The 26,965-nt window shown below is 33.7% G+C and overlaps 3 protein-coding genes across 3 annotated transcripts; 2 read left to right on the forward strand and 1 right to left on the reverse strand.

Annotated features, from left to right (window-relative positions):
• The first annotated feature begins 763 nt into the window (after nucleotides 1-763).
• On the forward strand, nucleotides 764-3,010 carry LOC140986475 (uncharacterized). The gene is made up of 4 exons (XM_073454737.1): nucleotides 764-998; nucleotides 1,399-1,521; nucleotides 1,824-1,985; nucleotides 2,221-3,010. The coding sequence occupies exons 1-4, from the start codon at nucleotides 799-801 to the stop codon at nucleotides 2,744-2,746; spliced, it is 1,011 nt and encodes a 336-aa protein (XP_073310838.1). The 5' UTR covers nucleotides 764-798; the 3' UTR covers nucleotides 2,747-3,010.
• Nucleotides 3,011-17,401: 14,391 nt separating this feature from the next.
• LOC140986798 (actin-depolymerizing factor 2-like) lies at nucleotides 17,402-19,789 on the reverse strand. The gene is made up of 3 exons (XM_073455156.1): nucleotides 19,593-19,789; nucleotides 17,913-18,178; nucleotides 17,402-17,820 (listed from the first exon to the last, which is right to left on the reverse strand). The coding sequence occupies exons 1-3, from the start codon at nucleotides 19,593-19,595 to the stop codon at nucleotides 17,670-17,672; spliced, it is 420 nt and encodes a 139-aa protein (XP_073311257.1). The 5' UTR covers nucleotides 19,596-19,789; the 3' UTR covers nucleotides 17,402-17,669.
• Nucleotides 19,790-24,453: 4,664 nt separating this feature from the next.
• LOC140986593 (uncharacterized) lies at nucleotides 24,454-25,407 on the forward strand. Its single transcript, XM_073454894.1, has one exon. It carries the CDS (start codon nucleotides 24,454-24,456, stop codon nucleotides 25,405-25,407), a length of 954 nt encoding a protein of 317 aa, XP_073310995.1.
• The last annotated feature ends 1,558 nt before the right edge of the window (nucleotides 25,408-26,965 follow it).

A 26,965-nucleotide genomic window follows, 5' to 3' on the forward strand; every position in this document is an offset into this window, starting at 1 on the left:
GGAAAGAAAAACGACGAAGAAAATCGAAGAACGATGGAGAATTTTTTTTCAAAACTCCCTTGACCAAGGTCCCTAGGTTTCAACCGTCTCCTTTCTTTCGCCTACGTAAATTTGTGTTTGTTTCGGTGTGTGTGTGTAGGTGTTAAGGGAGTGTGTGTGTAGGACTCTTTTAAAAACAATTTTAAAAGGTTTCCTAAACACTTAATTAATGAGCTTAATTAACCCTAATTTTTAAATAATTAATTGGGCTCATTAAGATTAATAAAATCATTAGGTCTTAAATTAAAAGGTTTAAAAATACATATTTCTCAAAAATCTCTTATAAAATACATAAATTCCTTGCTCCCACTAATTAATTTAAATTTAACTCCAAAATACTAAAATTCTTAAATCAAACAAAATTACACAATTAATTATTTAATCTTATTAAAATATATCATTTAAACATTTAAAATCATTTAAATAAAATAATAAACAATTTAATAATTTTCATTCTTGTGATCTACATGGACTAATTTTCAGACGTTATAAAAATACTCAAAAATCAAAATAATGATATATGGTGGATAGAAAAACTTTTTCGAAAAAATGCTAAATAATATATTACAATAGTGGATTTTAGTAATATCATTCCTTTGTCTTTGAATTTTAAAAAAAAGTATTTTAATTTGATATTTACTTTTTATGTTGTGTTTGTAAAATATGTGTCATATTTATTCAAAATTAAATTTATACACGGAAAAAATTGAACCATGACATCACTATTTAGGAGTCTGCAACTGCCTCTTTCATTTTGATATGCTAATACCAACTCCACTTTCCTTCAACAAATCAGATAAAGATTTAGAAGAAATCAAGAAAATGTCAATCTTAGGCAGCAACAGCAGCAATATGAACAAACCTCTATTCCATGAATTCAAGAGACAGGCTTCTTTCTATCTCAAGGAGAAGATCAAAACTGCCCGATTGGTTTTGACCGATGTCACACCAGCTCAACTGTAATCCCCTTGATTTCCAAGATTATGTTATATAATCTCTGTGTCTATTCAAGATTGTTTTGTTTTGTTTTGTTTTGTTCACTACTGGTTGATTATTAGTTTCTAAACTTTTCTGCGCGATAAATTTTTTGTCTGGAACACTTTACCTTCTTCCACGTGATATTTCTTTGTTCATGTCTTAAAAGTTCGAAACTTTTCATGAAGGGAAACCAGAGATATTGAGAAGAAGCCATTCAAAAATTTAAAATTCTTCATCCATATGTTTTGAGAAAAGAAACAAAAGGCCCCCAGAAGATTTTACAGAAATACGAAAAAATAGCATAGATTTCTATATTTATTAACAATCAGTACTAAGAACCCTTCGCCCGTATTGACGAGATTCTTGTGTTTTTGTCCGAAGACTGGCGGAAGAAGCTACTAATGGGGATCCGGGCGGACCTGATGCCCAAACCCTGAAGATGATTTCCAGGTCAGCTTTTGAAGTGGATGATTATTGGAGAATTGTGGAGATTTTGCACAAGAGGTTTGTTTTGGATTGTGTGATGAATATCTTGTTGATTTCATCCTAGGCACTACCCATGATAGAATCAAGGGCCCAAATTTAGCCACACATACATGAGATCCACTAATTTTTTTAAAATCACATATGTCTTTGAATCTTGTTCTTGTCCATCCAAACCATGTGGGGGCGTAGCATCGAAGCTATATGTCTGTGAATCTTGTTCTTGTCCATCGCCCCCACATGTAGCATCGAAGCTACCTATCTTCTAATTCATGTTTGGTGCAATGTGTCTTTTATCTTTGAATTTTTTTTATGTGATTCAGGTTGGTGAGATTTGAGAGAAGATTTTGGAGGGAATCATACAAAGCTGTGCTTGTGTTAGAATATTTGATGACTCATGGTCCTGAAAGTGTTGCAGAAGAGTTTCAAACAGACAGAGATGTTATTAAAGAAATGGAAAACTTTCTACATATTGATGAGAAAGGGTATATCATTTCATGCAAGATTAGTTGCCACTTTTTTTATTGGTTTAACCAAACGTTACAGACATAATTATCAATGTAAGAGATAACTAAGAAAAAACTGCAAGTATGCTGTATCCGGAAGTATGAGGAATATTTGAATTATGGAATTTTATTTCTATAGTCTGTTGTGCTTCTTAAAATATTGTTTCTGTTTTTTCTTGTATATCATACATTGAAAAATTGCTCGTTTGTGTAGTTTTAATTGGGGCCTAACAGTGAGGAAGAAAGTTGAGAGGGTACTGAATCTTCTTGAAAAAGGGCCTCTTCTCAAAGAAGAAAGAGACAGGGCAAGAAAGATTTCAAGAGTCATTCAAGGGTTTGGTAGCTTTTGCCACAGAACCTCATCAGGACAAGGAACTCTGCAAGAATCATCATCAGTAAAAACATTTGATAGATGCAATTCACAATTCAATGATCATGCCAATCAAGAAGATTTCTTTCACGAAGAAGCTGAAACTAAAAGAAAATTGGAGAAGGTGATCAATCCAAGAGTAGAGAGTTTCACCTCAGAAAACATTCCTACTGGAGGGGATTCAAAAGAGAATCTGGCTCCAAATCAGGGAATACTTTTGAGGGAACTGAGTGAAGAGAACTGGTTTTTCATAGGGGAGGCCAATCCATTTTTAGATGACAAAAAAGATGAATCCGGAATAAATATGTTAATGGAGGATCATCACCCTTTTGATATTGCAGAACATTTATCAACTGTGTCTTTGTTATAAAGTGCAGATCAGAGGCAAAAATAAGAAAAATAGTTGGAGATATACTTTTTATGGAGCTCGGAAGATGTCAGATGCCTCATCTATTGTTGTTGATATGCAATACCCTAGTGTGATAGCTTATATGTTTCAATCTTCATATGGTAAATGTTGTTGGTGTTAAAGTAGGTGTCCAACGAGCCAACTTGTAACTTGGACTTTATTGACTCTTATGTAAAAACAATATTTATTTTAATAATGCTTTATGATTATGATTTTATTCAATTATGACATTTATTTTATATGTATACTTATCCAAGTTGCATAGATAAAGTATTGAATATATTATAAGTACTATAAGTTTTATGAGTCTAGTGGATCATTAAATTCATAATGAAGAGTACATTATATTCTAAATATGTTCCTACTATATTCAGCAACCTAAAACAAAGATAAAGGTCGCTCGAACACCAGAAGGTCATAAGTCAAGTGAACCAGTCGAGGAGATATCTTGATGAAATCTTGAAAACAGTAACTCAGACCATAGAAGAGGTCCATGATTAAGAGATTGAGATGACCGTTTTATCAAAAATGGAAACTGAGGAACATATTGCCTATGTAACTGAAGTGGTGAAGTCAGTAGAGGTTCAAATTCCTTCAGTTGAAGTTCCTGAAACATTATTCATGTTTGTATCTGTGACGAATCAATTGGCTCCGAATCCTCCAATAACTGAAGAGTCAATTGCACTAGAAAACCAAATGGTAATTCAGAAAACTGAAACTAAAATTGTTGAAGCAGTTGAGCTAGCTGATGCTGCTGGATCGAGATGCTAGTTGATCATCTTTTCCGATCCCAAAGCACATACCATTGTTGAATTACCAGAACTGGAGATAGAAGATGATATTCCAATGGACAACATCCTCTCAAATCTGACTTACATGGTCAGAAACTGATTGAAATTGATATTTAAAACTTCAAAGACAGTTGTCAAGGATCTCAAGAATTTATCCAAAAATGTTCATTCCATGTTCCTCCAACTAGACTCCAGGAGAAAGAACTACGTTTCAACATCACAACTATCACGTTCTCATGATGCTCTCACTCAAAAGATGGACTAGTTCATGAAAATTGAATTCCAAAATTGATTCAGTTTACACTTTGCAAAGTTAGATACTATGTCAGCCCAGATGACTTCAGTTGTGCACATTATGAAAAAATATGTGGTTGTTCTTGGTGTAGACAAAAAGAGGGAAGAAAAGTTGAATGTCTAAAGCTGAATTTATTGCAAAGAAATCTGACAAGAAGAGCGAAGACAAGAAAAAATAAATAGTTGATGTTGTTTATTGGATTTATCAGAAATTGTTGGAAAAATTTATTTCAGTTTATCAAAATTTATTTTTGCCTAAATTTGACGTGTTGCTTAATTTTGTCAAACACCAAAAAGTAATAAATTGTTGGAATAGCAATTTTATGTTTTGGTTTTAACAAATAATTAAGGTAGAATTGATTTGATCTAAACTGAACTCCAAACCAAACAGAACTGATTATGTCCATAAGCTGAACTGATTTACATAAACTGGAATAATCGAGTAGAACCGATCGGACCAAAATTGAAGTATCTCTTATCAGATTTCTTTGTTCCGTTTCAAGGACATCAGTTTACACCATAGGTCTTGACTAATTTTTCGATAAGTTTTTTCATACATTGTTGGCACAGTCAGAATCAACCTTTGTACGAATGTCAGGAATGATGACTGTGACAAAAGACGCGGCAACAACTACATTATTTGTAATAGATCATTTTTTAAGTTTGTGTATGTTGCAGTGCGGAAACTATAAATAGAGATGCAGTTCAGTTTAGAAGCATTTACCTAGTCACAAGGTTATCAATTATGAAGTTACAACTAAGTTTCTAGCTCTCAAATTCAAGCAAAAATGGCTTATACACTAAGGCACACTTTACAAAGTATTGTATCTGAGCATTGATGATCATTAAGTGCTAGGAATTCTTTGTAATTCATTGAATTCAAAAACAGTTTGTATATTCTTTCTTCATTCAATTGAGTAGACTGAGAGTTTCAGTTTTAGCAATGTTAAGTCCAAGTTGAATTGGGTTTTTGCTAATTGCTTGTAATGATAAAAAACACCTTCTAGTGTGAATCTTCCCAAAAAAAAAAAAGAAGGGCTAGTGCGAGTCTTCCCAAAAAAAAAAGGGTGACATTGAATCTTGAGTTCTCCGAACATCCAGAAACAAACTTGAGTACATTTTACCATTCATTTTGCATAGTCAAGCCTTTATTTGAAGTGTTCTAATTTTTTCAGTTTGCTTTTTTTACGCACAAATTTTGTTAGCCAACTGAAATTGACAATCGAAAATGCCTAGTTCAATTTCTAACCAGACTGAATTATTTTTTTAAAAAAAATTTAGGAATTGTTTATTCAGTCTCTTTTCGAAACACTTCAACCGGTCTTATCCACCCAATTGCTAAATTAAGATCCCGAATTATTTCGGTCAATCATAATTCTTAAAAGATAGAGCCCAATTGCAACCTCTTGCAACCCTCACATATTTTGTCTCACATTTGATGAAGGCTTAATAATATGATGACGTTTAGCTTTACGTGTCGAGCCCTACCCATCAATGTCGAATCTTTGTGAACTATCACCATTAGATCCCAAATTATCTAGGTTGAAGTCATAAGAGTTTCACGTAATTCACATCAAATATGTCATTGAAAGTCAGCTTTCCGAAGTCCAGGATACCCCTCTGTGTCAAATACTGACCACGGGTATCGTTCATTATCCAACAACTATTGATGTATTAAACTTTTTTGTTTAATTTTTTTATTAATGGGCTCGATATATATTTTGAATCTTATTTAAAATGAGGGATTTTAATTTTCGAAAATTTGTTTCAGCGATTAACTTTAAAACTATGCCAAGCTTGTTTGTATGTTTGCCGGATTAATGTAACTCTATTTATTATAATAATAATAACGCACATATGATTATTTATAATATATCACATGAAATACAAATAATAAATATGATCAATAAACGAGAACTATTTGATACGTAAGAGCCATACACGGATCTAAGTCCAAACCTAAGTAAATGCAGGGATGAAAATGCAATATTACAAAAGATTCCAATATTTATATGTTTTCGATATTCAGAGCTCTTGAGAATTTGGGCCCACCTTCTTTAAATCTCGATTTCTCATTAAATCTAATGTTCACATTAAATTTTTATGACATATTGAGATATAAATATAAAGGATGAGAACAGGCCATAAATAAGCCCATTTTAAAAATTATCAAAAAATTTAAAACACAACAATGCAAAATATTCTAACATATATATAACAACTTCGTCATGGCTCTAGATCATCTTTTTATCATATAATATCATATATTAAACAAAAACATAATATAATATATTATCAAATAAAGTATATTACAAATATGTCACTAACCGTCATAATTAATAAATTAAAAATTAAATAAACACATTTATTCAATTATCCAATTTATTAATAATTTAGTTCCTTGTAAAATATATTATATTATAAANTCAAAGTTCATGATTTTACTAAAAAATTATTTTTCAATGGAGAATTTAGAAAATTCTCATAAAATATCGATTTTGACCTATAATTTTGAAAAATCATAAAACATATATGAGCCCTAACTTTTTGAGCCCATGAGCCAGGGACTATCCGAGATACATCTCGAGCAGCCGTATTTCTGCCCTATCCGCTTCACGAAATTTTCCTGGCAGGCGCCGACGGCAGTTGCGTTTTCCGCAGGGCAACGCATTGCTCTGCGCGAAACAACACTTATTATTATTTTTATTAAAACATATGGGCAGTGGCAAATGTGCATAGGCTACCCGCGAGCAGTCGCTATACACGTGCGCTACCCGGAACTATTTCGGCAATGCCCATAGTTTTTTTCGTTTCAAACTTTTCTGGTCCTACAATTTATTTAGATTACTTACAATTTTAGACACGATTTGTTCAACATAATTTTAAACAATAAAAAGCAAAAAATTCGTACGATTGAGAAACTTAGGCTTTGATACAACTGTTGGAAAACTGATTTTCTCTCATCCAAGATACGGTAGAAGTTTTTTTTAGAAAAATTGTCTTTTAAAATGTTTTTGAGTGTCATATGATTTAAATCATTAATAGAATGTTTAGATTTGATTTACCTTTATATTGAAGAACACTGAACCCCAAACAAGTCTGAAATCTGTGAAGTTGGTCATTCTTCTCATTGATGATTAGAGACTTTGTTCCTCATAGATATTGCATTAGAAATCCACACGAAATTATGCATTGAGAATAAATTGATCAATCGCCGAAAATTGAAAATTCCGACGAGGTAGCAGTGGCGCTACGGCTGCAAAGAGATGATGTCGCAGTGCTCGGCCATGAGCCTTGGACAAGGTGGTGGTTGATATCGTAGGGTAGAAATAGAATGTGAAATAAAATCTTGTCTTGATTTTCTTCTTGTGTTAACTGTTTTTTTTTTTACAACCTTTTGATTTCATGTATTTAATAAACGTAATATTTCGATCTCATTAGGATTCTCCTCGAATCAAGATTCTATATTCTTATTTACAACTCTAATATGGTATTTTCTACTCTTAAAAATAGTAATCTTAATTAAGTCATTATCAACTCTTGATAATACATTATATGAAATTCAACAGACCCTCTGTTTTCTTCGTTTTCTTTTTGAGAAATAATCGAAATGAATGAATTTNAAATAATCCTTATTTAATTTTAATTACATAATTATAAGCAATATGTTTTATCTCCATCAAACTACAGTCAGTCGCCAAAGTCACATGCTTGAATTCGAGTATCTCTATAGGAACACATAATCAAATACTTGTGTGACCCTCAATGGTTCAATGATACAGTCAGCCCTGGATTCACAATATCATGTGATTCAAAACAGCATTTGTTCTTATTCAGGTTTATCCTAATTAGCCTTATTTTTTCATAAACTCCTTGATCAAGAACGTCGTAACTCAAGTCTGATTGTGAATTGATGAGTAATTAGTGCAAAGAACCTTTGGGCAGAGTAACACGTGTGCATTATTGAAATGTTTTTCCTTAGTTGCACATATCATGTCACTACTATTACTCAAAGATACACCCATTGTTATTGAATTCATATGCAACTCTCGATATACCAATAGTTGCATATTTAATCGGGATATATGAGTAGAAGAGACTGTAATATATGCGAAGCATAACTTACTGATTCTTGTAGGCACTATCAGTGATACCTAGGGGATAATGGGGCGATGCTACTAAAAGCGTTTACCATGATCCGATGGTTGCATATATTTACCCATATGTGAGCGGTGTATCCCCAAATACAATATATTGGTTCTTACGTATTTCAAAACTACACTCAACCTCACCACCTGATGACCCTCAATGGAGTCGGTAAATAGATCAAAGTACATGCTAGTACATAGATCCTCCATGTTGGGGTATAAGGACTAAATGCTGTAAAACCATAACCACAGACCGATCCACTCGATAAGTGATAACAACTTGAAAAGTCTGAGGGAGGGTTGTTTATTGCCTAATCAAATGAGCATCGATCTGTATGAATGGTCATTTCCATGCTTTTACCAATGAAACATGACGTTTACATTACAGTTGCTAGTCTCAAGCTCAAAAAACTTTTATTCTTATTTTAAGAGATTGAATTGAATAGGAACTACTTTAGAATATATATTATACTTCCTAATAAATTTCTCGATCTTATGCAGAGAGGAAGATCTGATGGTACTTACCGTACATTCAAAGGCTTTATCTATGCAGTTTGTATGTATATACAGATAAAGTAAATGTCATAATTGATAAAACTACAAAATATTATTAAAATAAATTTTTTTTTTTACATAAGAGTCAATAAAACCTAAGCCACAAGTTAGCTCGCTGGCCACATACTCTAACATATCCCTACCACTTGATTCACAACACTACAACTCTAACTCAACCAACATCTTAGCCTCATAAACACAACAATCACTTGCAGATAAATCCAAGATTGATGCCACTTTTCACATTGGATACTGCTCGGTACACCTGAGCAACTAATCCTCCCAACATTTTTCCAGTGAATAGCTAAAGTATGATTAAACCAAATGAATATATGTCAGGCTTTTTGAAATTCAAGATCTTTATATCCCAAATTGTATTTTGATGTACTGTCGAAGACTTGGACAGTGGATAGTTTGACTTGCTACTAGCATATGTTCTCTATAGTCACTTATTTTGCACTTGTACTCGGAATTGCAAAGGATATTTCTTGGATTCAAATTTCAATGTACGATATTTTTTGGTTCGAACAAGTAAGGATAGAAGAGCAGTTGCACTATCAACAACCATTCACGTTCTGAATTTCTAGTTAAGGTGGCAAATTTTATTGTTGAGAAGGTGATTACGATGATGTACCGTTTTCTTGTACCCAAGGAGCAGCGGAAGGTTCTTGCAGGTACTATCAATGATACCTAGGAGATCATGAGGCGATACTACTAGATGCTCTTACATGATCTAAAGGATGCAATCAGACTTAAATTCTGACATTCTTGTCAAGGGGTTGATGAAAAGAATGAGGTTAATTAGGCTAATCCTGAATAGGAATGAATGTTATTTTGAATCACATGAAGTTGTGAACCCACGACTAGCTGTACTCTGAACCATTGAGGGACACAAGTATCGGATTCTGTGTTCTTGTCGTGATAGTCAAATTCAATGAGTTGAATTTGGTGACTGTAGTTTGAAGGAGATCAAACATATATCTTATAAAAGAGTTTATAAATGGATTTCATTATTGAAAGTTGTGCAAGTTAAGCTTGACTGCTAATTTTGTGAGGAGAGTGAAATTGTCTGTTTTTGTGAAGGAGTTCACAAAATTGGTAGCTGCAAAAAATGGATTAGTGCAAATTTTGATTTTTGAAATTTTCAATTTTCATCATATGAACAAGATTTGTATCATCGATACAGAGGCGCTCTCTGATCGCCAATCAGGTTTATAATGAGTTCACAATTATTTATTTAGTAAATTTTGTTGAGAATGTGATTATGATGATGTACCGTGATAGAGGTCGTATTTACGCCTTTTATTGCATCGTTTGAGTTTGAGTCTGCGTCCTTTTTTGTGCATGAAGTCCGCATTTTGTTCATTTTATCTTAGATTGTTGCATACAATCACTGCTCACCGAGTTGCACGAATTTGCAAGAAAATGGCGGAAAAGAAGAAAATTCGACTGAAACTGGGGCGAGTAATCTCGACCGCCCCAGCACGAGCACAACCAAAAATGAAGTTCGATAGAAGACCTCGCGCTGGGGCGGTATTTCTCGACCACCCCAGCACGAGAGGTTGAAGAATTACCAGTTTGACAGATGACCTCGTGCTAGGGCAGTATTTCTCGATCATCCCAGCACGAGATGCATGAGGAATAGCCAATTTAAAGAGGCCCTCATGCTAGGGCGAGATTTCTTGACCGCCCCAACACGAGTAAAGAAGGAAATTTCCCTATTTGACTTGTTTCCAACTTGGAAGATGGGATGATGCACAAAAAAAAAATCCTAATACACAAATTGAAGAATTCTGAACAGGATTTTGGAGAGCAAAAAGTGCAGCCGCATGGAAGAGAAAAAGTCGGAGTCGAAGAAACTCGAAGACTCGGGATTTTCGAGCATCGTGTCGACCGTTCTTCATCTACACTAGTATTTTTAGTTTACGAATCTTTATTTTAACTTTGTGCTGTGTTTATTATGATGAACACTAGTAGCTAAACTTTATATTTGTTTGAATTTAAGATGATCCTACCATGAAACCGTGTTTAGTCAATTTACTGCTCGCCTTTTGATTTATTCTTGATTATGCTATCATTTTCATTGCATTATTAAAGCATAGCTAACTTTAATAATAATATCATATTACGAGTGAGTTCGAGAGATCGAATAGCTTGTGATATGAACGAGTAGCATGGTCTGTGGATTTATAATTTGCATAGAGATATGAAATTGGATACACGTTGATAGTCATAGTCCAATAGGTCGAAAGCTAGGGGATTTCATTGAGCGACATGAAATTCACCTTTGATAAATAATTAAAGAGATTTAATTACTTCACCATGTTGAATTAGTTTGGTATAGCTCGAGAGGGACTGTTCAATTGGTTAGGAAATTCTGTCGAAATCGTGGATCATTGTTGAATCGAATTAATTAAATTAACGAGGGATAGGTGAACCGAGATTCTCAAAAAATTCATTTTTCATTGAGTTCTTAATTAATCATTTAAATTTGTTCAATTCATCATCTAATCCTTGAATCATTTCGTAGAGTTATTATTTAATCAGTCTAGTAGTCATAATCATTCAAATCATCGTTGCTAAAAGTTTAATAATTGGAAATAATAATTGTGAAATACAGTCTATGGAAGAACGATACTCGTACTATTGTACACTATATTATTATTTGACATCGTGCACTTGCGATTATATTGAGCATGAATTTTAGTGACATTTTACTGAGGATTTTACCATTCAAGTTTCGCTCGATCATACCGTTTTCTTGCATATATACAAGGAGCAGTGGAAGATTCTTGCATGCACTATCAATGATATTTAAGAGATCATGAGACGATGCTAATAGACGTTCTAAGCATAATCTAATTAGTGCAATCAGACTCCTTGATCAAAGGGTTGATGAAAAAAATTAGGGTAATTTTTGTAAATACGAATAAGAATATATTTTATTTTGAATCACATGAAGTTGTGAACACAAAGCTAAATGTATCCCTAAACTATTTAGAGCAACACAAATATTGGATTATGTGATCCCCTTGAGATAATCAAGTTCAAGGAGTTGAATTTGATGACTATAATTTGATGAAGATCAAATAGATTGCTTATAAAAGAGTTCCATGTAATGGAAGTTGATGAAGTTATCTAAACAACTAATTAAGTGAGAATTACTGTCTATTTTAGTGAAAAAGTTCACAAAACTGACAGCTGCCAAAAATGTATTAGTGAAAAATTTTGTCCTTCAAAATTTTCATTTTTCATTATTTGAACGTGATTTATATCTTCGATAAGTCGACGTTGTCGGATCGTAGATCGAGGTTATAATGAGTTGATAATTATTTATTAAATAAATTTAGAATATACTAATTAAATAACAATATTAGTAGTGGTGACTAGTATGTGCAAAATTCTTGTTAAATATTCTAGAAGAGTTTAAAATAGATTAATTAATTAAATGAGTAATTAAATAAAAGTTATNATAGAAATTACATACATGAAATTTTTGAATAATGGAATTACCGTATCTTGATTCAAGTAGGATTCTTGATTTTATCAGGAATTAAAACTTATAAATATTTCATTAAGCGTTATATTAAATAACATAACTTTTACGCACAGATTTGTCCACCAAAAATTTCCTCCTTCTCTCTTTCTCACAAGAAAAATCGGCCACCACCGAGAATTCAATCCTTCTTCCAAAATCGACTCGAATCCATTGGTTATATCGTAATCCAATCCCAATGGATAACATCTCACTAAATCCAATTGATTCTTATACAACACCAAAGTGACCAACATTACGTAATGGATTGACTAATAAATCAAGTTTTTATTATATACTCACCCGGTGATCAGTGGTGGGCGGATGGCCGAAGTGCTGCTTGCTGATGGTGGCTAAAAAAATGAAAGTGAGAGTCTATGAGAATAAGAGAATCAGAGATGTCTATGGTTGAGCCTTGAGATGGGCTGCTAAAAAAAATTAATAAAACAAAAACTCTAGAGTATTTATATCCACATATATGGGACGAGTATGAGACGGGTATTATAGGACCCATGACCCGCCCCATGCCCATACGGCTCAGAAAAATTGGACCCGAGACCTGCTCCATGACCCATCGAGTATTCCTGGGGCTGGTCCATTTCAGGTTTGGGTAAAACACGGACCCATTGACATCCCTACTTACACCGTGCCACCGCACCACCGTCGGATTTCTGAAATTCCTATGATCCAATCTAGTCACAAATTTCGTTTAGATCTCTAGTGTGATCTATACGATGAACAAAGTTTTTGATCGTGGACTTGATTTGATGATCGAAAAAAGAGGAATATATGTTCTTAAAGATTTACAAGAAGTGTTATATCCGCTTAAAACCTGGAATAGATGGAGTCGGCGTTATATATGCAAAGGTAAATAAGTTCTAATGGTTTGAATCATACGAAGCCCCATAAACATTTTGACGTCAAAATTAAAAATTTAAACTTTTTTTGCGTCTTATGTACAAGAAAACTGTATTCCAACAGTGATATCATATCCAGTTTATTCTTTATCGTATGATTTTTTGATTGAATTATGTTAAGTAATTTATTTCTAACCGTATAAGAATTTTCCAGAAAATCGAAACCCGTGAAAAATGTTGTTTTTTAAAAATATATATTTATGTGCGCTACCAAGAATAGTTCCAGGCAGTGGATACTGCCCATAATATTTTTAAATAAATAAATAAATAAAATTTTAAAAAGATATGTGCAGGGCAGCGCTACCCTGGGAAGGACAAACTGGCAGGGTGCTCGAGAGAGTCTCGGGCAACCCTACCGTTCAAGCTAGAATTATTTGGGCTTGGTGTATTTTTGAATTTTTCAAAATTTTTTGGGTTAAATTTATATTTTATGAAAATTTAATCAAATTCTTCCTTGAAAATGAAATTTTTTAGAAACTACGGAATTTTTCTTATAAAATAGTCAAAAGTGTTTTTCGAGAAATTTAATTACTAATTGAAGTTAAATAAAAGTTTTTATTTAAATTATTAATTTATTTCTAATTAAGATGGTAAGTGATAAATTTACAAAATACGTGATTTTTTTATACTATGTAATATTATGAATTTAAAAAAATTGATATTATATAGAAAAAGATGATGAGGGTCATAATCAATTTTCTAGGTTGTGTTAGGATATTTTTTATGTTATATTTTTAATTATTTGATAATTATTTAAAATAGGAGTAGTTTATGTTGTTCTCATCCCTTAATTTGTATCTCAAAGTGTCACGAAAATTTAATGTGATTATTATATTTAATAGGAGTTCAATATTTGATGATGGTGGGCCCAGATTTTAGAGAGTTTTGAATATCAAAGACATGTAAAATATTGAAAGTTATGTAATACTACATTGCATCCCTGCATTTAATTACCTAGGTTTTGGACTTAAATCTATATATATAGCTCATATGGAAATTGGCTCTCAGTTATCCATCATCATTTATTATTTATAATTCATGTGATATATTATAAATAATCTGTATGTCCGTTAATATTAATATAACAACAATAGTTGAATGAATTCGGCAAACATATGAACAAACATGGCACGAGATTTTGAAATTAATGATGAGACAAATTTTCAAAATTAAAATCTCTAATTTTGGATAAGATTCAAAATTTAAATCAAGCTCATTCAAAAAAAGTAAAAGAAAGTTTTAAAAAAAATTTTATTTTTATCAATGGTGGTTGCATGATGAACGCTACCTTCGGTCATTCCTCAAAGAGTTGATTTAGTCCCGGTCTACTGCGACAACATCGACGGCAAGCAAAGGAACCGAGGTCTCATAAGCGATCCTAACATATACGGAGGAAGTTCCACATAATCATAGAGATTTTGGGAAGATGAGACATATAAGTAGAGAAATTCGTCCCTGCAGATAACATTGTTAATCCACTGACGAAACCCATTCCAGGACCATTGATTAATAAGAATCATGAAGCAATTAGTTTGAAATATATGGCAATTGGGAATATGGCAAGTGAGAGATTGCTAGAGTAAATGTCCAGCGAGTCAACTTGTGACTTGAAATTTATTGACTTTTGTTTAAAGACAATATTTATTTTAATAATATTTTACTATTTTATCTAATTATGACATTTACTTTATCTTTATGCCAATGTAAGCTGCATAGAAAAATTCCTTAAATATATAATAGGTAACATGAGGTCTACCTTGTAACGTAAGATCATCAAACTCATTAGGAAGCATATCGTATATTCTAAACATGTTCCTAGTTGATTCAGCCGCCTAAAATAAGGATAAATATCACTTGATATTGAAACTAGTATCTGTAATGTAAGTGACATGTTTCATTGGTAAGAGTATGGATATGTTCATTCACACAGATGAGAAATCATTTGATGATGCACTAGAAAACCTTTCCTCGGATTGCCCAAGTGATTATCACTTGTCGAGTGGAATAGTCCACGGTTATTGTTGTTATGCACCATTAGTCCTTTGACCCGGGACAACGTGGATGCTCTACATACTAGTATGCACTTTGATCCGTTTACCGACTCCATTGAAGGTCATCAGGTGACGAGGTTGGATATAGTTTCGAAATACGTAGGAGCCAATGCATTGTAGTAGGGGATTCACCGCTCGCTTACGGGTGGAGATATCCTATGTAATCTGATGAGTTAATAGTATAAGGAGTTTCTAAATAGAGCAAGACATGTGCTTTAGGAAAATGTGATTTCCTAGTTGCAAATACGATGTCACTATTACTACTCAAAGATATATTGCATTGTTATAAAATTCATTTGCAACCCTCGATATCGATCGGGATATATGAGTTGAGGGGACCATATTGTACGCTAATCATAACATAAGATTCTTGCATACACTATCAGTGATTCCTAGGGGATCATGAGGTTATGCTACTAGAAGCTCTTACATGATCTGATGGGTGCAATCAGAATTGAGTTCTGACACTGTTGATCAAAAGGTTGATGAAAATAAAGAGGCTAATTAATGTAAGCCGAATAAGAATACATGTTATTCTGAATTACATGAAGTAATGAACTCACATCTAATTGTATTCCTGAACCATTGAGAGTCGCACGAGCATATGATTCTGTGTTCCCATCGTGATAGTCAAGTCCAAGAAGTTTAATTTGGCGATTATAGTTTGATATAAATCAAACAAATTGCTTATAAATGAGTTTATAAGTTGATTTCATGTAATGAAAGATTTGGAAGTTATAAGTGGGGAAAGTGGAAATTCCTACTTTAATAAGGAGTTCACAAAACTGGAAGCTGACAAAAATGTATAAGTTCGAAATTTTTTCTTTCGAAATTTTGATCGAGTATAACAGATAGTAAAATGGAAAGAAAATAGTTGGAGCCAGTCTTAGATCAGATTTATGTCAGTTGCGTGTCTGTTTAACAATATAATAATAATCTCAAACATATATAAAAATAACGCTGACTTCATATTTAAACCATTCATAGAATGTTTAGATCTGATTTACTTTCAAAATATTATATTGACATTAATCTATATTTCTAGAGTGACATAACAGCACATACATACTCCTGATACTAAAGAGAATAATGATTAAAAAAAATGTAATATTATATTGAATATAAAAACTCTTTTGATATCGTATAATGTTTTAATTTGTGAGACATATATCTAATTCGATCATGTTGGAGTACCGTTCTATCGAATCTAAAGCACAGCGAAAATTTAAATCTGATGCTTAGATCTGATTTTTCATTGCGTATATAACATCCGTTTCAATTATTTCAGGTTTCAATACAATAATCTCAAAAATACCGTCTAATCCACTATCCATGTAATCCATGCATTATATTTAATCTCAAACAGAATATTGACTATATTGAATTAGATTAATCATTTGATTCGACTCGTATCCGGACTCTATGACTTTAACCTAGAGAAATAATCAAGGGTCTTCTGTTTAATTCAAAAATAAGTTTGACTTGACATTAACTTTTTCTACATCGAAAGACAACCCAAATTGGACAATGGGAGTCTTAAGCACATGTTGAAACGAACTTAATCAAGCTTGAGCTCGATTGAAGATCAAAAAATTATATTCGTGTACGGTTTCAATCAGGACTTGAACTTCAGTTTGATTCAAAAAATTCGAACATATTCGCGAACTATTGCTCGACAAATAATAATCGACAGACTCAAAATCTATTTTTATATTCTATTAATAAAATATCAAGATCCGTGAACGACTTGCGAACCATCGACCAATATGATTTGGGCTAGAGTTCGATTCAACAAATGTTCGAAGATATTCGAACCAGCGTATGACTCTGAAATTGATAAATTCAAGTGAACCAAGTTTATACTCAAGTATTGAGACCCACATAAAACCCCTGCCCGGGCATTAAGAAAACGCCCCCAAAAATCAATTGCCGGCAATCTCGAAATTTTAAAAAATATGTATATACATAACTATTATAATTATAAAAAATACTCATAAAGATCACTTTTAAAATAATTTAACTTTGATACAATCTCTAGTTTATAATTTAATTTTGATACAATCTCTAATTTCTTTTATAAAAGATTACTTAATACAGAAAAACATATAGGTCTGGACATCATTGCTAGCACGGCTAAAAGAGTAGTCATTGCATGGTACAAAATAATTTCAAGTTTTAAGAGATACTCAACGATCCTCACAAGTGATAAAAACAACACGCATTAGTGGACGAGTAAATTAACGTGAGCAGGAGTTTAACACAAATAAGGCTCACCCCGGTAAGGGTGTCAATTCGGGGATAATAGGTATGGCAGCCATCTGTTCGAAATGAGGATAATACATTTTGTGAGAAATAGAAAACCAATCTGCTGATACTCGTCGAGCCTCAAGCGGTTCACAAGACAGATTCCACAACCAGAAAAAAAGTTTAAAACCACAGAATTTGATCGGGATAAAGACACGAATACAAGATAGAACTTCAACAACACGCCAATATCATAGCAAGGCAAGTACCACAAGTTCCACAAACTATTAACATTTCGCTCGAGTAAAGCTGTAAGACATACTTTGCTGCACTTTTGTAGTTGAAGCGTTTAATTCGCTCGACTTTTGAAGACATCAAGACCCACCTCGGTCGGGTCAGTGGCTTGAAGCTCTACCTGTATTCCATCTAATTCCCTCTTGAACCTGTCTTTTGAGCTGGCATAGATCATTTTGCTCCTCACCTTTGCTGTGTCAGGAGACCTTAGAACATATAATCAACAAAACCCGCAAATGTTATCGCACACAAAATTGTGAAAAGGACATGTATTGTGTCTGACGGTAAGAAGAACTACCAGGCAATGAAGAAAATTCTGCTTTTTGGGACATTATCCTCGGTCAGAAATTCAAAATCATACACAGCATATCGACACTCTTCAGCAGGAAGGTGTGCAATGAAGTCATCATAAGTTTGAGCTGGTTCGCCAAGCATTTCAACGATCACCTGCTTCTGCTTCTCCTCAATCTTGTAAACTATGAAGCGGTGGGTTCGCTTAGCTTTCAACTCCATAAACTTCAGTTTGCAGTCATCATGAACTGCCATTCCTGATGCTGCATTAGCCTATACATTAAAAGAACAAAACAAATGCTCATAGAATCGACGAAATTATTTTATAGGTAGAACAATTAACTGAAAAAATTAATCACCATACATCTTTAAGAATCAACATATTTTACAACGCAGTACTTACAAAAGCAATTCAGTAGAATAGGAATTCCACAATTAATAGATAACATGGATCGGCTCTTTTAAGTTACTTTAGTAAGGTAACTGGTCCGAAAAAAGAATTGAAAACCTATAAAGTCACTAATTGACTATGTCCAAACGGGTTGAAGAAACATGATTCCAATAAAATGTCAGGCATAATTTTAATTAAAGATGAAGGCAGGCTACGTAAAAAATATACAAGAAAATCAAAAGTTGCGGAGGCACAATGACTTCGTGTATTTAACATTGTCATGTCCAAAAAATATGTTCAAAGACAATATAAAAGATATAGAAACAACCACGTGCTCCCCTCTATATTGCATAGCCATGTGACCATGTCTATCAATGATAGGGGAATATACAGGATTTCTAAAGAGAGGAGACAAAACCAAATGACTAAGGGGTGGATTCAAACAAAATTTGAAAGTTATAGAGCATAAAAGTTTAAATTTTTTTCGCCTAGGGGTCAGGCCGATAGCATTCACTCAGTCCAAACCTCTTAGTGAGAATTCCATGAAAAATTCCTAGCTTCCTTATTTTCACTTGCCATGGGCTCAGTTGTGTTAAGAAGTTAGTTCATAGTTAAATTCAACAAAACGTTGGTTCAACAACCGCATCCCAAAATTCACAGTTGCCCATACTTTATCCATTAGTGATTGCTCAACTCAGTATTCGTAATTGAAACCAAGAATGTTAATAAACACTATAGTCACCCTGTAAGAGATATCAGAGCACTACAAGTACAAGTAATTCATATACTTACATAATAATTTGAAAGCAAGAAATTAATATGGGAAATGAACGCTATTTCTATGCAGTTTGTCAATTGTAGAGAAGATGACATCATTCAGACGGGGACCGATTGAACACGGTTAGTTATACATACTTAAGAAGGTTCATGTAAACCAACATATTTCCTGGGTAAAGGGCTTATACTTAAACCCACAATTGCCAAAAAAAAAAAAAAAATTGATCCCAGGATCGATCTTCAAAACTTATGCAAGTGCGAAATTCGAGCATGTACTAAAAGAACATATCAAATCAGATCTAGAAATCTTTTAAAAAAAATGAAAAAGGAGCAAACAAATAAAACCATATGCCAAAAAATTCTGAGGTTTCGGACTTCCATTTCTGCAGATCACAAAGATCGCAAAAACAGACAGAAAGTGCAGAGAATTGACTAAGGAAATTATCATCGCCAATGAACGAAAAATAGAACAAAGTACAAGTGTAGTATACAATTATATGAAAAAAAAAAAAACATTACCATTGTAGCGATGTATAATCGGAGAAGATCGAGGGATTTACCACCAAAAACTGAAAAGAAAGAATTTAGGGCGGAAGATACCCACTGTTTTTGGGTAGATTTTTACTTATTTAGAGAGAATTTCGCATGAGTCAAGGAAAACGAAAAACATACAGAGAAACGAGAGAATTTACACCATTGTTAGGGATAATTAAAAATGAGATTTGGAATTGAAATCGAAAAATTATATGGATTTAAAATTTATTTTGTTAATGTTATTTAAGAATTAGATTTATAATTAAAATAAAAAATTTATTTATTGTTTTTTTAAAAAAATTATTATCAATAATATTTAATATTTATTGTACATGATATAAAAAAATTATTTATAAATATAAGAAAAAAAAATATTTTTTATTAAATAAATTTTTAAATAATAAAAAAATTTATAAAAAAAACTTAGATAAAGTTAATAAATTATAATAAATTAAATTATTAAAAATAAAATATGATCAAAAGAATAAGATACAATATACATAATTTTAATATATATATTAAATTTTTTTCAAATAATTTTTTCAATTATACAATTATATGTTTATTTTTTTCAACAAAATTATGCATTTATATTATAAAATAATAAATTCATTTATATTATTACATATAATAATCATATCATTTTTATTTTATTTTGTTCGTGTTTTGACGTAACTTCATTAATTCTTTTGATGATATTAATATCTCCTAACCATGATTTTTATGTCTTATAGGTGAAATTGAGGAATTAAAATGAAATGTCGAAAAAGAAAAGAGATTCTTTAACTAACATCGAGAAGAAAAACTTGCAATACATGAAACAAGCCTACAAAAGGAAGAAGAATGTGGTGTTCGAGAAGGGAGATTGGGTGTGGTTACACTTACGGAAGGGAAGATTTCCAGAGAAGAGACGTTCAAAGCTCCTACCTAGGGGTGATGGACAATTTCAAGTGCTTGAAATGATCAATGACAATGCCTACAAACTAAACTTACCAAGTGAGTTCAACGTTAGTTCTACTTTTAATGTTAGTAATCTTTAGTTGTTTGATGCAGGAGACGATAAAGATTTGAGGAAAAATCCATTTCAAGAAGGAGAGGATGATGCGATCGTGGTTGATCAAGCTCCAAAGAAGGTATGAGATCCACTAGATTTGCCCGAATGACCTATAACAAGTAATACATAATAAAACCACATGCATTTTAAAGTAGAGCGTACATATTGAAACTTGAACGTACTTGCATAAACATAGACATGCCAACATATCGTCAAACTTTTCATAAACATGCTTGCATCATACATTCTTGGACATACATAACTTCATCATTTTTGCGTAGAAATATGTTTCCAAGCAAGTGACTCATACATAAATGCGTCTGATCAGACTAAACCACAGTACATGGCTGGTAGGGATGTCCACTACGCATACATGAGATCCCCAGTCATGCTTTATCGGGTGGATTGGTCCCTGGTCATGCTTTATCGCTTTTCAATCCTGATCTAAACTCGGTCATGCTTTACCGGGGTGAAGAGGTCCTTGGCCACGTTCACCGACTTCCAAACCCGTTCATATTTGGTCACCAGACATTTAGCATACCTCAAAAACATAAAATATTTTCTTTTGCACGTCAAACATACTTACATGGCGTTGAGAGATTCGATGGATCTCGCCTGGACCACTGCTACACATACTAACACATTTTCAAGCTCTTAATTTCCATAACTTAAACGTAAAAGTCATGCTCACAACCCCTCCCCGAAATGACAAATTACTTATGACGTTCTCAAACACTTGGGACTTGACCTCGTTTAATCTTCGTACTAAACCATGACATCAACCCCCGAAACAAATCCTAAAATGATGTGTGAACATTTCCCAAAACATAGAAGACACTAGCCTAAAATAGTGGTTTAAAAATCATGTTCAAGCGCCTAGGCGCTGGGCCTTACTGCACTACGGCGCTGCCTAGCGCCGCGGCACTAGGAGGGCCGTAGCCATAGCGCTGAGGCGCTCCGGCATGCGAATTTCGGGCGCTGCGGCATTAGTTTTGCTCCCACTCGATCCCAAAAGCTCAAATTTGATGCAAAATCTAAGCCACGCCCTATCAACTCGAACCGATGCAACGAGACTCAACTTAGGACGCTTTGGCAATGTTTCAAACTCACATGACATCCCAAAAAAACGACGCAAATCATACAACGCAACACAACCCGTGCAAACGACATTTTGACACCGAAACGCTGCCTACGAATTCTAATGCAACCAAGTGCCTATCGACACGAAACGAAGCACCAAAAATCGTCCCAACATCACACTCAATAGACCTAAACGCAGCAGCGATCCCCCGGCGATTCCCAAAAAATCCTGCAACAAACAATTGTCAAGAATACGACAATAACACATTTTCATAAAATCACAGTTTGAGCAGTTCCACAAAAATGATCATAACTCACTGGTTTCTTGTCCAAAAATTACGAATTTACTGTCAAATCGAAGGTATCCAAAAGTACTACGTTTTATATGTTGACAATGTTTTCAAAAAATCAACCGAAAATGAACAGTACACGAAATGACATCAATATCCGGTTTTGAGATCTAAAAATCGTTTCAAATTCAATCCAATAAATTTTTGCTTTAACTTTGCACAACATACGTGAATTTTTACGTATAAACAACATCAAAACATATAATATGACAAGATCGATGCAAAAACAAGATATTAAACATGCCTTGATCTTTAAAACTACCGAAACAACGATACCGAAGCGGAGAGGATGCGAGAGTTGATCCAAGACGAATCGTTGCACGATATCTTGAAGAAAAATGGACGAGGGAGTGCTGGAAAATTGAAGAGAGAGGGGGCGGCTGCTGCTAGCTCTAAGAACCCTAGCTTTTCTTTAAAAAAAATGAAATGAGAAGAATGAAATACAAAGTGTGTGCAAGGGGTAGTGGCCGAGTGTGTGTGTGTGTATGTTAAAAATGTTAATGTGTGTGTGAGTGTAATTAGGGGGGGAATGTGCTTAATTAAACAATTAACATACTAATTAAAATAATAATCCACTATTAATTTCACTAACAATCTCATATTTAAAATTAAAATACACAATTGAAAAGCTTTAAAAGTTTAAAACCTTAAAATCACCTAATAAATTAGGTTAGGCTTTAAAAATGCTAAAACTAAATAAATCATTTAAAATGCCAAATTTCTAACTTTATATAAAATAGCACATTTTAAAATCGTCAAAATCGTCGTCGGTCTCTTTTCCTCGATCCCGCATCGAATAATTGCCTGAAACATGAAACTCAAGAAAATATTTTAACATGCATCACTTAAACATAAATAATTTAAAATAATGAAAATTCATAAATCATGTACCGCTAAAATCATTTTAAACTTAATTAAATACTTTAACAATTAAATAAATGCATAGATTTTATGTGTACTGATTTTGGACTCTACACATAGTGAGCAACCAAGAAGTGCCTACAAACATGAAGTCCTAATTAGAGGAGCTTGGGGAACATCACAACAATGTTGGAGGTAATTGGAACGACATTCAAGTATGAAATGAGCAAGAATACAGTAGCACCCTCACCAGATTACACGCACCCGCGCGTGCAATGCCTAACAGTTCAGCTCCTACCGCGCACCTGCGTGAGAATACACGCAACCGCGATCACACCACTACCCAAACATGAAGAAAAACAGCGACGTGCGCGCACCCACGCGCCTACCTTGCGAAAAATATTTTAGTTTCATAGTTTAGAATCCAATTTATTTAGGGAACTTAATCTTTGATATCTTTTTTATTTTTAAACATATACGGACTGAAAGGAATTTTATTCCTTGATATATTTTATTACTTGATATATTTTATTCCTTGATATATTTTCTTTTTTAATATCTTTAATGTTTTGCCTTTCTAGACATGAGTATAATCTCGAATTTATGATATGATCTCGTGTAGATTTAATATTTGATATGATCTCGTGTAGATTTAATATTTGATATGAGACTATGATTGATATGACTCATAATATCTTTAAGATGTGATATCATAATATCTTTAAGATATGATATTCTTGTTTTAAAGAAGTTGTTTCCTAATGAAATCGTTTTTCTATGTTTTGAATAGGACTTAGATGAGAAGTTAAAAGAGAGTAGAAGATATATAGAAAAACTTTTTTTGAGAGACGAAGTGGTACAAAGAGTTTTTGAGATCGAAGCAATCTCGTTCCATTGTTGAAGTGTTGCTGTGAAGTGCTGACAACATCTGAAGACAACGTCTAATCACTGTTTTGATTAGTGTGTTGATTTTTGGAGACTTTTCATTTCTCAGTTGATGCATCCTCTGTATATTGGTTATACGGTTTGTTAGAGGTTTAGGATGCAATTTGTTTACTCGCCTTAATAAGGGAGTTGTTTTATTCTTTCACTAGTATTGGTTTTTGTAAACTTACAAGTGTTTCTAGTGAATTAATTTTTGCCCTGAGGCACCGCGCAAGTATTTTATACTTGTGCATAATTTATATCTCGTCTCTCATATGATTATCATTCCAGTTACGTGTTAATGTGTTAAACTATAATTTCCGCGGCATGTTGTCGTGGGTGTTACAACACCTACGCACAACACCTACATTCTGATACACACAACACTCAACCTCATCACATTCACACTGTGGAAACGGAACTTTCAATTGGTATCAGAGCCACCACTTGACGATACTAAGTGAGATCCTGTTTTGTTTTGTTTTCACAGTGAAAAAGGATTATGGAAGCATAAACAAACACTGTTTTTAGACCTCCCGTGTTGGATGGATCAAACTATGCATTGTGGAAAGTAAAGATGAGGGTTTTTATTAAATCCATTGAAGAAAGAGCTTGGCAACGTGTACTTGATGGTTGGAGTCCACCAAAGATCGAGGATGCTGATGGAGATACTCGGCTCAAACCTGAAAGTACATGGACAATCGATGAAGTTCAAACTTCAAATTTTAATTCCAAGGCTCTCAATGTTATATTTTCGTCTGTTGACACAAGGATGTTCAATTTAATCACCAATTGTGTCTGTGCCAAAGAAGCTTGGGATATACTTCAGAAACATTGTGAAGGATCCGAGAGTGTGTGCAAAACTAGGCTAAGGATGGTGGCATCAAAATTTGAAAGCTTGAGAATGGAGGACAATGAGTCTATTCTTGAGTATGATAGCCGTTTGAGACAACTTTCTAATGAAGCTCACAGTCTTGGAGATCCCATGTCCAATGAAAGATTGGTGAACAAAGTTTTAAGATCTCTTCCTGAGAGATTTAATGTCAAAGTTTGTGCAATTGAAGAATCGAAAGACACTTCAACAATCAACCTGGATGAATTGATGAGTTCTCTCAGAACTTTTGAGATGAATCTTGATTTACAAAAGAATGATAAAGGAAAGACAATAGCCCTTGAAGTTTCAACCGACTCTTATGATGAAATCCTTCAAATATCTAAACAGGTGAATGAGTCAGATTTAGGGGAAGATTCTATCTCTCTAATTACTAAGAAATTTGGTGATTACTTGAAGAAAATGAGAGAGAAGAAGAAAATTGGACAAAAATCTGTGTTGCCCAATATCACCACTTCTGCAAAAGCTCAAAAGTGTACTCCTATGAAAGGACAATTTCGACCAAGGAATGAACTACAAATCCAATCAAATGTCAGAAATCTGGATTCAGTGCAATGTAGAGAGTGTTCTGGATTTGGACACTATGCCAATGTGTGTGCCAATCGACTTCGGAGAAACAAAGGCATGGCTATCACTTAGAGTGATGAAGAGTCTGATGATGATCAAGGATCAAGTGAATCTGAAAATCACACATCGTTGTATGCTGTGACCAAGGAGAAACGTTTAATGCAAATCAACCCTTTGGGTGTTGCCACAGGTGTTACAATGCTTGGTCGCAACATCTCCTCAAATTCAGTGTTTCTTAATTCTACAACCCTTGGTGAATCAAGTCAGTCTGAAACCCAAGAAGTAGATGATAATGAAGTCACTCTGGCAAGTGTGCAGACAATGTATGAAGAATTGTATGAAGACTGAATTAAAAGAAATAAAGTGAATGCAATTCTCTCCAAAGAAAACACTGAGCTGAAGTCAAATGTATCACGACTTGAAGTAATCTTAAGCAAGAAAGATCTGGAATTATGCAAAATCAAGGAGGAGCTTGAAGAAGCAACTCAAATTCTTGCTAAGCTTAATTCAAGTTCATCCAAACTTGATTCACTCTTGATGATTGGAAAGAATGACAAAGCTGGACTTGGTTATATAAATAACCTGTTTGAAATTGGAGAATCTTCCAATACTGAAAGAAAACCAACTATCTTTGTCCAAGAAAGTGCTGAAATCTCGAATGCTACATACATTGAAAAAGGTGTTTTATCAAAAAGGCAAATATCTACCAAGAAGTCCAAGTCCAGGAAACGCCACTTTATCTGCCACTATTTTTTTAGACCTGGACATATCAAACCCTACTGTTTTAAACTGAGAGATGACTACAAGAGATGGGAATCTGAACAGGTGTTGCCTCAGGTATTGTACAACACCCGGCGCAACACTGCCAATAGGAAACCATCGGTAAAAAGGGTTTGGGTGCCAAAGGCTAATATTCAATGTTCTGTTATCTATACTTCATTAAAGACTAATATTACAGGAATATGGTACTTTGACAGTGGCTGTTCACGCCACATGACAGGTTCTAAAGACCATTTGATTGACTATGTTGAACTGAGGAATGGTCATGTGACGTATGGTGGTGGTGCTAAAGGAAGAATTACTGGCAAAGGGACCTTGAATGTTGATGGATTGCCTAACCTACACAATGTGCTTCATGTCGAGGGACTTAACTCAAACTTAATAAGCATAAGTCAACTTTGTGATGATGGTTTACATGTTAAGTTTGATAAAGATAATTGTGGAGTTTTTGATAACACTAATACTTGTATTTTGATAGGTACAAGGTCTGCTGACAACTGTTATCAACTTGGAGAGGACCTTGTGTGCAATCATTCAAAGGTGAGTGAATTAAACTTGTGGCATAAAAAATTGGGTCATGCAAACTTCAAGACATTAAAGAACCTTGGTAAGTACGATACTGTGATAGGTATGCCTAATTTATCCTCTGGAATTCCTTATGTTTGTGGTGCATGTCAAAAGGGTAAGCAAACACGTGTTCCCCATCAAGCGTTGCAACACTTTGGGAGAACACGGTGTCTTGAACTGTTACACATGGATCTTATGGGTCCAATGAAAGTGGGAAGCCTTGGAGGTAAGAAGTATTCATTTGTTTGTGTGGATGATTTCTCTCGTTTTACATGGGTAAGTT

This window comes from Primulina huaijiensis, chromosome 10 (genome assembly GCF_012295235.1).
Source record: "Primulina huaijiensis isolate GDHJ02 chromosome 10, ASM1229523v2, whole genome shotgun sequence".
NCBI classification, from domain to species: Eukaryota; Viridiplantae; Streptophyta; class Magnoliopsida; order Lamiales; family Gesneriaceae; genus Primulina; species Primulina huaijiensis.

Coding starts and splice junctions, on each gene's coding strand:
- LOC140986593 (XM_073454894.1), top strand. CDS start 24,454: ATGAGGGTTTTTATTAAATCCATTGAAGAAAGAGCTTGGCAACGTGTA.
- LOC140986475 (XM_073454737.1), top strand. CDS start 799: ATGCTAATACCAACTCCACTTTCCTTCAACAAATCAGATAAAGATTTA. Junction 999..1,398: donor GATGTCACACCAGCTCAACT/GTAATCCCCTTG, acceptor TTTTGTCCGAAG/ACTGGCGGAAGAAGCTACTA. Junction 1,522..1,823: donor GTGGAGATTTTGCACAAGAG/GTTTGTTTTGGA, acceptor TATGTGATTCAG/GTTGGTGAGATTTGAGAGAA.
- LOC140986798 (XM_073455156.1), bottom strand. Junction 17,821..17,912: donor AGAATTTTCTTCATTGCCTG/GTAGTTCTTCTT, acceptor ATATGTTCTAAG/GTCTCCTGACACAGCAAAGG.